This window comes from Phasianus colchicus, chromosome 34, assembly GCF_987193195.1.
Source record: "Phasianus colchicus chromosome 34, bPhaCol1.hap1.1, whole genome shotgun sequence".
NCBI classification, from domain to species: domain Eukaryota; kingdom Metazoa; phylum Chordata; class Aves; order Galliformes; family Phasianidae; genus Phasianus; species Phasianus colchicus.
The window spans coordinates 2,717,495-2,730,266 of record NC_143469.1 but is presented as its reverse complement, the minus strand read 5'-3'; the positions used below and the strand labels follow the sequence as shown (position 1 = coordinate 2,730,266).

The 12,772-nt window shown below is 60.9% G+C and overlaps 1 protein-coding gene and 1 long non-coding RNA gene across 7 annotated transcripts in view; one reads left to right on the top strand and one right to left on the bottom strand.

Annotated features, from left to right (window-relative positions):
* DNM2 (dynamin 2) overlaps window positions 1-12,772 on the bottom strand; it is a 51,383-nt gene that overhangs the window by 24,676 nt on the left and 13,935 nt on the right. For 3 of the 6 annotated variants that reach the window (XM_090128898.1, XM_090128899.1, XM_090128901.1), the window contains exons 6-13: window positions 11,979-12,139; window positions 8,844-8,986; window positions 6,181-6,316; window positions 6,036-6,103; window positions 5,183-5,321; window positions 5,011-5,097; window positions 3,548-3,618; window positions 3,028-3,057 (exon numbers count right to left, since the gene is read on the bottom strand). In XM_090128898.1, coding sequence (XP_089985024.1) covers window positions 3,028-3,057; window positions 3,548-3,618; window positions 5,011-5,097; window positions 5,183-5,321; window positions 6,036-6,103; window positions 6,181-6,316; window positions 8,844-8,986; window positions 11,979-12,139 — 835 coding nt within the window. The remainder of the gene's footprint in view (window positions 1-3,027; window positions 3,058-3,547; window positions 3,619-5,010; window positions 5,098-5,182; window positions 5,322-6,035; window positions 6,104-6,180; window positions 6,317-8,843; window positions 8,987-11,978; window positions 12,140-12,772) is intronic. The other 3 variants (XM_090128902.1, XM_090128904.1, XM_090128903.1) reach the window with 1 other exon arrangement.
* LOC149913875 (uncharacterized) lies at window positions 7,148-8,615 on the top strand. The gene is made up of 3 exons (XR_016460958.1): window positions 7,148-7,695; window positions 7,798-7,982; window positions 8,599-8,615. It is a non-coding gene; the product is annotated as an uncharacterized LOC149913875 (long non-coding RNA).

Genomic DNA, 12,772 nt, shown 5'->3' with positions numbered 1-12,772 from the left:
CACGCCCCTCTCCCTCCCCAGCCCCACGCTCCTCTCCCTCCCCAGCCCCACGCTCCTCTCCCTCCCCAGCCCCACGCCCCTCTCCCTCCCCAGCCCCACGCTCCTCTCCCTCCCCAGCCCCACGCTCCTCTCCCTCCCCAGCCCCACGCTCCTCTCCCTCCCCAGCCCCACGCTCCTCCCCATTCCCAGCCCCACGCTCCTCCCCATTCCCAGCCCCACGCTCCTCCCCATTCCCAGCCCCACGCTTCTCTCCAATCTCACCCCACACTCCTCACCATTCCCAGCCCACACCTCCCTCCCCAGCCCGACACTTCTCTCCATTCCCAGCCCCACGCTCCTCTCCATTCCAGCCCCACGCTCCTCTCCATTCCCAGCCCCACACTCCTCACCATTCCCAGCCCACACCTCCCTCCCCAGCCCCACGCTCCTCTCCCTCCCCAGCCCCACGCTCCTCTCCCTCCCCAGCCCCACGCTCCTCTCCCTCCCCAGCCCCACGCTTCTCTCCCTCCCCAGCCCCACGCTTCTCTCCCTCCCCAGCCCCACGCTCCTCTCCCTCCCAGCCCCACGCTCCTCTCCCTCCCAGCCCCACGCTCCTCTCCTTCCCCAGCCCCACGCTCCTCTCCTTCCCCAGCCCCACACCTCCCTCCATTCCCAGCCCCACACTCCTCTCCCTCCCCAGCCCCACACCTCCCTCCATTCCCGCCCCACACCTCCCTCCCCAGCCCCGCCAGCAGATCTGGCCGCACACTGCATGCGGGATGGGAAAGCTGAAGCACAGACACAGCACTCAGTGGGGAGGAGACCCCAAACCCCCCCCACAAGCCCCAGCCCCATTCACCTGCCTACGTCCCCAGGACCCCAAAAGCTGTGTCCCTGTCCCCAGGACCCCAAAAGCTGTGTCCTTGTCCCCACAACCCCATTCCTGTCCCCAGGACCCCAAAAGCTGTGTCCTTGTCATCACCACCCCATTCCTGTCCCCAGGACCCCAAAAGCTGTGTCGTTGTCCCCACCACCCCATTCCTGTCCCCAGGACTCCATTCCTGTCCCCAGGACCCCAGAAGCTGTGTCTTTGTCCCCACAACCCCATTCCTGTCCTTGGCCCCATCCCTGTCCCCAGGACTCCATTCCTGTCCCCAGGACCCCAAAAGCTGTGTCCTTGTCCCCACCACCCCATTCCTGTCCCCAGGACCCCATCCCTGTCCCCAGGACTCCATTCCTGTCACCAGGACCCCAAAAGCTGTGTCGTTGTCCCCACCACGCCATTCCTGTCCCCAGGACCCCATCCCTGTCCCCAGCTCACAGCAGCACGCAGCCCCAGCATTGTCCCTGTCCCCAGGACCCCTGTCCCTGTCCCCAGCCCCCTCCCTCTGTCCCCAGCCTGCAGAAGCACGCATTTCTGGCCCTGTCCTTGGCCCCGTCACTGCCCCCAGAACCCCAAAAGCTGTGTCCTTGTCCCCACGACCCCATTCCTGTCCCCACAACCCCAAAAGCTGTGTCCTTGTCCCCAGGACCCCACTCCTGACCCCAGGACTCCATTCCTGTCCCCAGGACCCCAAAATCCCTGTCCTCATCCCCAGGACCCCATTCTTGTCCCCAGAACCCCAAAAGCTGTGTCCTTGTCCCCACCACCCCATTCCTGTCCCCAGGACTCCATTCCTGTCCCCAGGACCCCAAAAGCTGTGTCCTTGTCATCACCACCCCATTCCTGTCCCCACCACCCCATTCCTGTCCCCAGGACCCCATCCCTGTCCCCAGCTCACAGCAGCACGCAGCCCCAGCATTGTCCCTGTCCCCAGGACCCCTGTCCCTGTCCCCAGCCCCCTCCTCTGTCCCCAGCTCACAGCAGCATGCAGTTCTGGCCCTGTCCTTGGCCCCGTCACTGCCCCCAGAACCCCAAAAGCTGTGTCCTTGTCCCCACCACCCCATTCCTGTCCCCAGGACTCCATTCCTGTCCCCAGGACCCCAAAAGCTGTGTCCTTGTCCCCACCACCCCATTTCTGTCCCCAGGACCCCATTCCTGTCCCCAGGACCCCAAAAGCTGTGTCGTTGTCCCCACCACCCCATTCCTGTCCCCAGGACTCCATTCCTGTCCCCAGGACCCCAGAAGCTGTGTCCTTGTCCCCACCACCCCATTGCTGCCCCCAGGACCCCAAAAGCTGTGTCCTTGTCCCCACCACCCCATTCCTGTCCCCAGGACTCCATTCCTGTCCCCAGGACCCCAAAAGCTGTGTCTTTGTCCCCACCACCCCATTCCTGTCCCCACCACCCCATTCCTGCCCCCAGGACCCCAAAAGCTGTGTCTTTGTCCCCACCACCCCATTCCTGTCCCCAGGACCCCATTCCTGTCCCCAGCTCACAGCAGCACGCAGCCCCAGCCCCGTCCCCAACTCCATTCTCTGCCCCCAGGCAACAACAACAGCAGGATGCAGTTCTGGCCCTGGCCCTGCCCCCCCAGGACCCCCTCCCCATCCCTGGCCCTGCCCCCAGGACCCCCGCCCCTGTCCTCAACCCCATCTCTGTCCCCCAGGACCCTGTCCCACTCCCCAGCTCACAGCAGCAGCACACAGTTCTGGCCCTGTCCTTGGCCCCATCCCTGTCCCCAGGACTCCATTCCTGTCCCCAGGACCCCAAAAGCTGTGTCCTTGTCCCCACCACCCCATTCCTGCCCCCAGGACCCCAAAAGCTGTGTCTTTGTCCCCACAACCCCATTCCTGTCCCCAGGACCTCATTCCTGTCCCCAGCTCACAGCAGCACGCAGCCCCAGCATTGTCCCTGTCCCCAGGACCCCTGTCCCTGTCCCCAGCCCCCTCCTCTGTCCCCAGCTCACAGCAGCACGCAGCCCCAGCCCTGTCCCCGTCCCCAACTCCATTCTCTGCCCCCAGGCAACAACAACAGCAGGATGCAGTTCTGGCCCTGGCCCTGCCCCCCCAGGACCCCCTCCCCATCCCTGGCCCTGCCCCCCCAGGACCCCCAGGCCACAGCAGCATGCGGTTCTGCCTGCGCTCTCAGCACGCTGCCCATACGCACCCGGCGCTCAGGTGCTGCTCACTGTAACAGCTTTGGGGTGGGAGAGGTTGGAGCCCCCGGACAGAGCGAGGACGGAGAGAAAGAGGAGAGGTTACAGCACAGTGGGGTGTGAGGAGATGAGAGAGAATGGGGAGAAATGGGGGGGTCCGAGAAAAAGGGGGGGGGGTCTGAGAAAAAGGGGGGGTCCGAGAAAAGGGGGGGGGTCTGAGAAAAAGGGGGGGGTCTGAGAAAAAGGGGGGGTCTGAGAAAAAGGGGGGGGGTCCGAGAAAAAGGGGAGAGTCCTGCGGGGCTTCCACAACAGCAATGAGAGCCTTCGTCACCTTAACGAGCTGCCTCTGCTAATGAACCTATTGAACCCTCCACAACGACCTCAAGGAGATGGTGAATGGGGAGGGGGTCATGGTGAAGGGGGGGTGTCTGTGGGTGGGGGTCTGGGGGAGCTCGCCTGGCGCTGTGTAATTTGGGCTGTGGGACCCCCACCCAAAGCGGGACCCCCACCCCACAACCCTGAGCCACTCACTTGGCGAAGCCAATGAAGTCCTCGTGGTTGGTGTTGATGTAGGAGAGCTCAATGTCGATCAGCAGCAGGATCTGGGGGGGTGGGAGGGTCAGCGGGGGGGGTGGGAGCTCTGGGATTACGGGGGGGGTCCGGAATTGTGGGTGGGGGCAATTTGGGATCGGGAGTGCAAAGCTTTGGGATTATGGGTTGGGACCAGGAGGAGGGAGGATTTGGGATGGGGAACAGGAGCTTTGGGATTACAGGTGGGGAGTTCTGGGAGTGGGAGCGAGGGATTTGGGATTGGGAGCTTTGGAATTGGGGGTGGGGGTCTGAGGGGGCTGAGGGTGGGGGTTTGGGGAGGCTGTGGGGCTGAGGGTGGGGGATGTGGGGGCTGAGGGTGGGGGTTTTGGGAGGCTATGGGGCTGTAAGTGGGGGATGTGGGGCTGAGGGTGGGGGTTCGGGGAGGCTGTGGGGCTGAGGGTGGAGGCTGTGCGGCTGAGGGTGGAGGCTGTGGGGCTGAGGGGCTGTAAGTGGGGGATGTGAGGCTGAGGGTGGGGGTTTGGGGAGGCTGTGGGGCTGAGGGTGGGGGATGTGGGGAGGCTGGGGGGCAGAGGGTGGGGGATGTGGGGGCTGAGGGTGGGGGTTTTGGGAGGCTATGGGGCTGTAAGTGGGGGATGTGGGGCTGAGGGTGCGGGTTTGGGGAGGCTGTGGGTCTGAGGGTGGGAATGTGGGGGCTGTGGGTGGGGGATGTGGGGAGGCTGTCGGGCTGAGGGTGGAGGATGTGGGGCTGAGGGTGGGGGATGTGGGGCTGTGGGGCTGTAAGTGGGGGATGTGAGGCTGAGGGTGGGGGTTTGGGGAGGCTGTGGGGCTGTAAGTGGGGGATGTGGGGGGGATGTGGGGCTGTAAGTGGGGGATGTGAGGCTGAGGGTGGGGGTTTGGGGAGGCTGTGGGGCTGAGGGTGGGGGATGTGAGCTGTCAGTGGGGGATGTGGGGGCTGTGGGTGGGGGAGGTGGGGAGGCTGAGGGTGGGGGAGGTGGGGGAGGCTGTGGGTAGGCTGTGGGTGGGGGATGTGGGGGGGATGGGGGAGCTGTGGGTGGGGGGATGTGGGGCTGAGGGTGGGGGATGTGGGGGGGACGTGGGGCTGAGGGTGGGGGTTTGGGGAAGCTGTGGGCCCATAAGTGGGGGATGTGGGGAGGCTGTGGGGCTGAGGGTGGGGGATATGGGGGCTGAGGGTGGGGGTTCGGGGAGGCTGTGGGGCTGAGGGTGGGGGATGTGGGGTTGTAAGTGGGGCATTTGGGGAGGCTGTGGGGCTGAGGATGGGGGTTTGGGGAGGCTATGGGGCTGTAAGTGGGGGCTGTGGGGCTGTAAGCGGGGGATGTGGGGGCTGTGGGTGGGAGTCTGGGGGGTCTGTAGGGCTGAGGGTGGGGACGTGGGGGGGCCGTAGGGGGGGATCTCGGGGGGCTGCGGGTGCTGGGTGCTCCCACCTGGTCCTTGGTTCTGCCCTCGCGCTCCCGGATGTGCGTGGTGACGATGCGCTCCGTCTCCTCCCGCAGGCGGGGATACGGCCCGAGCTGGGGGAGCAGGGAGGGCAGGAATGGGCTGGGAGGGAGGGGGGGGGGGGGGCCCGCGCTCCCAGCCGGGGGGAGGGGGGAGTACCTTGCTGGTGCACTGCCTGACGGTGTTAATGAGCTCCTGGATAACGAGGTCCACGCATTTGAGGCACGGCTCCTTCAGCTTCACCACCTGCTTCTTCACGATGGCCTCGAACGCCAGATCCGGGGTGAACAGCCCGGTCCTGGGGGGCAACGGAGCAGCAGCGGGTGAGCGGCCCCCACGTCCTGCGCCCCAAGGCCCACCCTCCCCCCAAACCTCACTCTCACCCTTCTCCCACCCCCCTCCCACCCCTGTCCTGCACCCACACCATCTCCAAATCCCACTCCCCAACTCTCTTTGAGCCCCACTCCCACCCCTCTCCCACCCTTCTCCCACCCCCCACCCCCCTCCTGCACCCACACCATCTCCAAATCCCACTCCCCCCCTTCCCCCACACCCCAGCTCCCTCTGAGCCCCACTCCCACCCTTCTCCCACCCCCCCTCTTACCCCCCTCCTGCACCCACACCATCTCCAAATCCCACTCCCCCCTTTTCCCCACACCCCAACTCTCTTTGAGCCCTGCTCCCACCCTTCTCTCCCACCCCTGTCCCGCACCCACACCATCTCCAAATCCCACTCCCCCCTTCCCCCCCACCCCAGCTCCCTTTCAGCCCCACTCCCACCCTTCTCCCACCCCCCAGCCACCCTCCCACCCCCACACCATCTCCAAATCCCACTCCCCCCTTCCCCCCCACCCCAGCTCCCTTTCAGCCCCACTCCCACCCTTCTCCCACCCCCCACCCCCCTCCTGCACCCACACCATCTCCAAATCCCACTCCCCCCCTTCCCCCCCAACCCCAGCTCCCTTTCAGCCCCACTCCCACCCTTCTCCCACCCCCCAGCCCAGACACGTGCCTGACGCCGTGGATGTTCTTGATGGCGTAGCTGATCTCCCTCCTCAGGTCCTTCTCGTCGAACTCCATCTGATCAGCAATCAGACCTCCCCAATTAACACCCGCTAACGAGAGCCGGGCCGCCCGCGGCTCGCCGCCCGCCTCACCTTGACCAGCTCGAAGGGGAAGCGCTCGTGGAAGATGCGGTTGATGCGGGCGCCTCCTGACAGCTCCAACGTGTCCACCTGGTCACCGGAGCCCTCGATGCGCTTCTCAAAGTCCACCCCGAACTGCTGCACCATCCTGGGGGGCAGCGGCGGCTCAGAGCGGGGCGCAAACACCCACATCTGCCCCCCACCCCAAAGAAAACGCGGCCGCGGCGGCGCAGCTCAGCACTGCGAGAGGTCCTCGAAGGGCACAGAACCACGGAGAGGGTTGGAAGGGTCCTTAAAGATTACAGAGTTGTAGAATCATGCAATAGGTTGGGTTGGAAGGGTCTTGGAAGGGCACAGAACCATGGAGAGGGTTGGAAGGGTCCTTAAAGATCACAGAGCCGTGGGGCTATTCAGTGGGTTGGGCTGGAAGGGTCCTTAAAGATTACAGAGCTGTAGAATCATGCAATAGGTTGGGTTGGAAGGGTCTTGGAAGGGCACAGAACCATGGAGAGGGTTGGAAAGGTCCTTAAAGATTACAGAGTTGTAGAATCGTAGAATCATGCAATAGGTTGGGTTGGAAGGGTCTTGGAAGGTCACAAAACCATGGAGAGGGTTGGAAGGGCCCTTGAAGATCACAGAATCGTGGGGCTATTCAGTGGGTTGGGCTGGAAGGGTCCTTAAAGATTACAGAGTTGTAGAATCATGCAATAGGTTGGGTTGGAAGGGTCTTGGAAGGGCACAGAACCATGGAGAGGGTTGGATGGGCCCTTGAAGATCACAGAGCCATGGGATCATATAATTATATTGACTTGGAAGGGTCCTTAAAGATCACAGAGCCACGGAAACATACAATGGATTGGGCTGGAAAGGTCCTCAAAGATAACAGAATCGTGCAAGCATGGAATGGGCAGGGTTGGGAGGGTCCTTGAAGGTCACAGACCCATGGAACTGTACAACGGGTTGGGTTGGACGCATCCTTGACAATCACAGAGCCATCAAATGGCTTGGGTTTGGGTTGGGAGGGTCCTTGAAAGTCACAGAACCATGGAGAGGGTTGGATGGGCCCATAAAGCCATAGGATTATACAATATGTTGACTCAGAAAAGTCCTTAAAGAACAAAAAATCATGAAGCCATACGATGGGTTGGGTTGGAAAAGTCCTCAAAGATAACAGAATCATAAAACCATAGGATGGGCGGGGTTGGAAGGGTCCTTGAAGGTCACAGAACTGTACAACAGGTTGGGCTGGACGCATCCTTGACAATCACAGAGCCATCAAATGGCTCGGGTTTGCGTTGGGAGGGTCCTTGAAGGTCACAGAACCATGGAGAGGGTTGGATGGGCCCTTGAAGCCATGGGATTATACAATATGTTGACTCAGAAAGGTCCTTAAAGAACAAAGAATCATGGAGCCGTACAATGGGTTGGGTTGGAAAAGTCCTCAAAGATGGGCGGGGTTGGAAAGGTCCTCAAAGATAACAGAATCATAAAACCATAGGATGGGCGGGGTTGGAAGGGTCCTTGAAGGTCACAAAACCATGGAACTGTACAACGGGTTGGGTTGGACACATCCTTGGCAATCACAGAGCCATCAAATGGCTCGGGTTTGCGTTGGGAGGGTCCTTGAAGGTCACAGAACCATGGAGAGGGTTGGATGGGCCCTTGAAGCATGGGATTATACAATATGTTGGCTCAGAAAGGTCCTTAAAGAACAAAGAATCATGGAGCCGTACAATGGGTTGGGTTGGAAAGGTCCTCAAAGATGACAGAGCCATGGAAGCATACAACAGGTTGGGTTGGAAAGGTCCTCAAAGGTGACAGAATCATAAAACCATAGGATGGGCGGGGTTGGAAGGGTCCTTGAAGGTCACAGAACTGTACAACAGGTTGGGCTGGACGCATCCTTGGCAATCACAGAGCCATCAAATGGCTTGGGTTTGGGTTGGGAGGGTCCTTGAAGGTCACAGAACCATGGAGAGGGTTGGATGGGCCCATAAAGCCATAGAACTATACAATATGTTGACTCAGAAAAGTCCTTAAAGAACAAAAAATCATGAAGCCATACAATGGGTTGGGTTGGAAAAGTCCTCAGAGATGGGCGGGGTTGGAAAGGTCCTCAAAGATAACAGAATCATAAAACCATAGGATGGGCGGGGTTGGAAGGGTCCTTGAAGGTCACAGAACTGTACAACAGGTTGGGCTGGACGCATCCTTGGCAATCACAGAGCCATCAAATGGCTTGGGTTTGCGTTGGGAGGGTCCTTGAAGGTCACAGAACCATGGAGAGGGTTGGATGGGCCCATAAAGCCATAGAACTATACAATATGTTGACTCAGAAAAGTCCTTAAAGAACAAAAAATCATGAAGCCATACAATGGGTTGGGTTGGAAAAGTCCTCAGAGATGGGCGGGGTTGGAAAGGTCCTCAAAGATAACAGAATCATGCAACCATAGGATGGGCGGGGTTGGAAGGGTCCTTGAAGGTCACAGAACTGTACAACAGGTTGGGCTGGACGCATCCTTGACAATCACAGAGCCATCAAATGCCCAGGGTCCTTGAAGGTCACAGGGCTACAGCAGGGCTTGTGTTGGACAGGTCCTCGCAGGCCCCAATTACTGAAGGCAGATGCCCCCTCCCACGGCGCGGAGCCCCCCAGCCCAGCCCCCCTCACTCACTGCAGCAAGGCTTTGGTTTTCCGCGTGGGGTCGTCGGGGTGAAAGTTCTTGTACTCCTCCACCTCCTTCTCCAGGGACAGCAGCTGGCTCTGCAGCTTGCTGCGCAGCGACGGCAGCGTCTCCCGGATGTGGTTGGTCAGTTGCTGGGGGGGGGGAGAGGAAGAGGGGACAGAAATGGGAGAAAATGAGCACAGAAGGGACGGGGACGGCCAGCATGGCCACAGCTGGGCACCATATGGGCACAGAAAGGATGGGGACGGCCAGCACGGCCACAGCTGGGCACCAAATGGGCACAGAAAGGATGGGGACGGCCAGCATGGCCACAGCTGGACAGCAAATGGGCACAGAAAGGACAGGGACGGCCAGCATGGCTACAACTGGACAACAAATGGGCACTGAAGGGACAGGGACGGCCAGAACAGCCACAGCTGGGCACCAAATGAACACAGAAGGGACGGGGACGGCCAGCATGGCTACAACTGGACAGCAAATGGGCACTGAAGGGACAGGGATGGCCAGAACAGCCACAGCTGGGCACCAAATGAGCACAGAAGGGACGGGGACGGTCAGCATGGCCACAGCTGGGCACCAAATGGGCACAGAAGGACAGGGACGGCCAGCATGGCCACAGCTGGACAGCAAATGGGCACAGAAGGGACAGCGATGGCCAGAACAGCCACAGCTGGGCACCAAATGGCCACAGAAGGACAGGGACGGCCAGCATGGCTACAGCTGGGCACCAAATGAGCACAGAAGGACAGGGACGGCCAGCATGGCCACAGCTGGGCACCAAATGGGCACAGAAGGACAAGGACAGCCAGCACAGCCACAGCTGGGCACCAAATGGGCACAGAAGGACAGGGACGGCCAGAACAGCCACAGCTGGGCACCAAATGGGCACAGAAAGGATGGGGACAGCCACAACTGGGCACCAAATGAGCACAGAATGACAGGGACGGCCAGCATGGCCACAGCTGGGCACCAAATGGGCAAAGAAGGACAGGGACAGCCACAACTGGGCACCAAATGAGCACAGAAGGGACAGGGATGGCCAGCATGGCCACAGCTGGGCACCAAATGGGCACAGAAGGGACAGGGACGGCCAGCATGGCTACAACTGGACAACAAATGGGCACTGAAGGGACAGGGACGGCCAGAACAGCCACAGCTGGGCACCAAATGAACACAGAAGGGACGGGGATGGCCAGCATGGCCACAGCTGGGCACCAAATGAACACAGAAGGGACGGGGACGGCCAGCATGGCTACAACTGGACAGCAAATGGGCACTGAAGGGACAGGGATGGCCAGAACAGCTACAGCTGGGCACCAAATGGGCACAGAAGGGACGGGGACGGCCAGCATGGCCACAGCTGGGCACCAAATGGGCACAGAAAGGATGGGGACGGCCAGCATGGCCACAGCTGGACAGCAAATGGGCACAGAAAGGATGGGGACAGCCAGCATGGCCACAGCTGGGCACCAAAAGGGCACAATAGGGACAGGATGGCCAGCACAGCCACAGCTGGGCACCAAATGGGCACAGAAAGGATGGGGACGGCCAGCATGGCCACAGCTGGGCACCAAATGGGCACTGAAGGGATAGGGACGGCCAGCACGGCCACAGCTGGGCACCACATGGGCACTGAAGGGATAGGGACGGCCAGCACGGCCACAGCTGGGCACCAAATGGGCACAGAAGGACAGGGACGGCCAGAACAGCCACAGCTGGGCACCAAATGAACACAGAAGGACAGGGACGGCCAGCATGGCCACAGCTGGGCACCAAATGGGCACAGAAAGGATGGGGACGGCCAGCACAGCCACAGCTGGGCACCAAATGGGCACAGAAGGACAGGGACAGCCAGCATGGCCACAGCTGGACAGCAAATGGGCACTGAAGGGACAGCGATGGCCAGCACAGCCACAGCTGGGCACCAAATGGGCACAGAAGGGACGGGGACGGCCAGCATGGCCACAGCTGGGCACCACATGGGCACAGAAGGACAGGGACGGCCAGCACGGCCACAGCTGGGCACCAAATGGGCACAGAAAGGATGGGGACGGCCAGCATGGCCACAGCTGGGCACCAAATGGGCACAGTAGGGACAGGATGGCCAGTATGGCTACAGCTGGGCACCAAATGGGCACAGAAGGACAGGGACGGCCAGCATGGCCACAGCTGGGCACCAAATGGGCACAGAAAAGATGGGGACGGCCATCATGGCCACAGCTGGGCACCAAATGGGCACAGAAAGGATGGGGACGGCCAGAACAGCCACAGCTGGGCACCAAATGGGCACAGAAAGGACGGGGACGGCCAGCACGGCCACAGCTGGGCACCAAATGGGCACAGAAGGACAGGGACGGCCAGCACAGCCACAGCTGGGCACCAAATGGGCACAGAATGACAGGGACGGCCAGCATGGCCACAGCTGGGCACCAAATGGGCACAGAAGGACAGGGACAGCCACAACTGGGCACCAAATGAGCACAGAATGACAGGGACGGCCAGCATGGCCACAGCTGGGCACCAAATGAGCACAGAAGGGACAGGGATGGCCAGCACGGCCACAGCTGGGCACCAAATGAGCACAGAAGGACAGGGACGGCCAGCATGGCCACAACTGGGCACCAAATGGGCACAGAAGGACAGGGATGGCCAGCACGGCCACAGCTGGGCACCAAATGAGCACAGAAGGACAAGGACAGCCAGCATGGCCACAGCTGGGCACCAAATGGGCACAGAAGGACAAGGACAGCCAGCACAGCCACAGCTGGGCACCAAACGGGCACTGAAGGGACAGGGATGGCCAGAACAGCCACAACTGGGCACCAAATGAGCACAGAATGACAGGGACGGCCAGCATGGCCACAGCTGGGCACCAAATGAGCACAGAAGGACAGGGACGGCCAGCACAGCCACAGCTGGGCACCAAATGGGCACAGAAGGACAGGGACAGCCACAACTGGGCACCAAATGAGCACAGAATGACAGGGACGGCCAGCACGGCCACAGCTGGGCACCAAATGAGCACAGAAGGACAAGGACAGCCAGCACAGCCACAGCTGGGCACCAAACACCAAACCACCACCACCCGCAGCCCCCCAAAGGCTGAGGACCTTCCCTGCCCACCTGGTTGAGGACCTTCTGCAGGTGCGGGGTGCCCATGCGGTCGGCCATGTGCCGGTACGCCGGGTGCGACAGGAAGAACTTGCGCTCGGCCGCCAGCGCCGCACGGATGTCCTTCTTGCCATCAATGTCCTTCTGGCTGCGGTTCACCACGCCGATGTATCCTGCAATGGGGTGGGAGGGTCCTTAAAGATCACAGAACGACGGGGTGGTTGGGTCGCAAGGGTCCTTAAAGGTCGCAGAATCATAGGATGGGTTTGGAGGGTCCTTCAGGATCACAGAACCATGCAATGGTTGGGTTGGAAGGGTCCTTAAAGGTCACAGAATCATGGGGTGGGTTTGGAGGGTCCTTCAGGATCACAGAACCACAACATGGTTGGGTCGCAAGGGTCCTTAAAGGTCACAGAATCATGGGCTGGGCTTGGAGGGTCCTTCAGGATCACAGAACCACAAAATGGTTGGGTTGGATGGGTCCTTAAAGGTCACAGAATCATGGGGTGGGCTTGGAGGGTCCTTCAGGATCACAGAACCACAACATGGTTGGGTCGCAAGGGTCCTTAAAGGTCACAGAATCATGGGCTGGGCTTGGAGGGTCCTTCAGGATCACAGAACCACAAAATGGTTGGGTTGGATGGGTCCTTAAAGGTCACAGAATCATAGGATGGGTTTTGGAGGGTCCTACAAGATCACAGAACCACAACATGGTTGGGTCGCAAGGGTCCTTAAAGGTCACAGAATCATGGGCTGGGCTTGGAGGGTCCTTCAGGATCACAGAACCACAAAATGGTTGGGTTGGA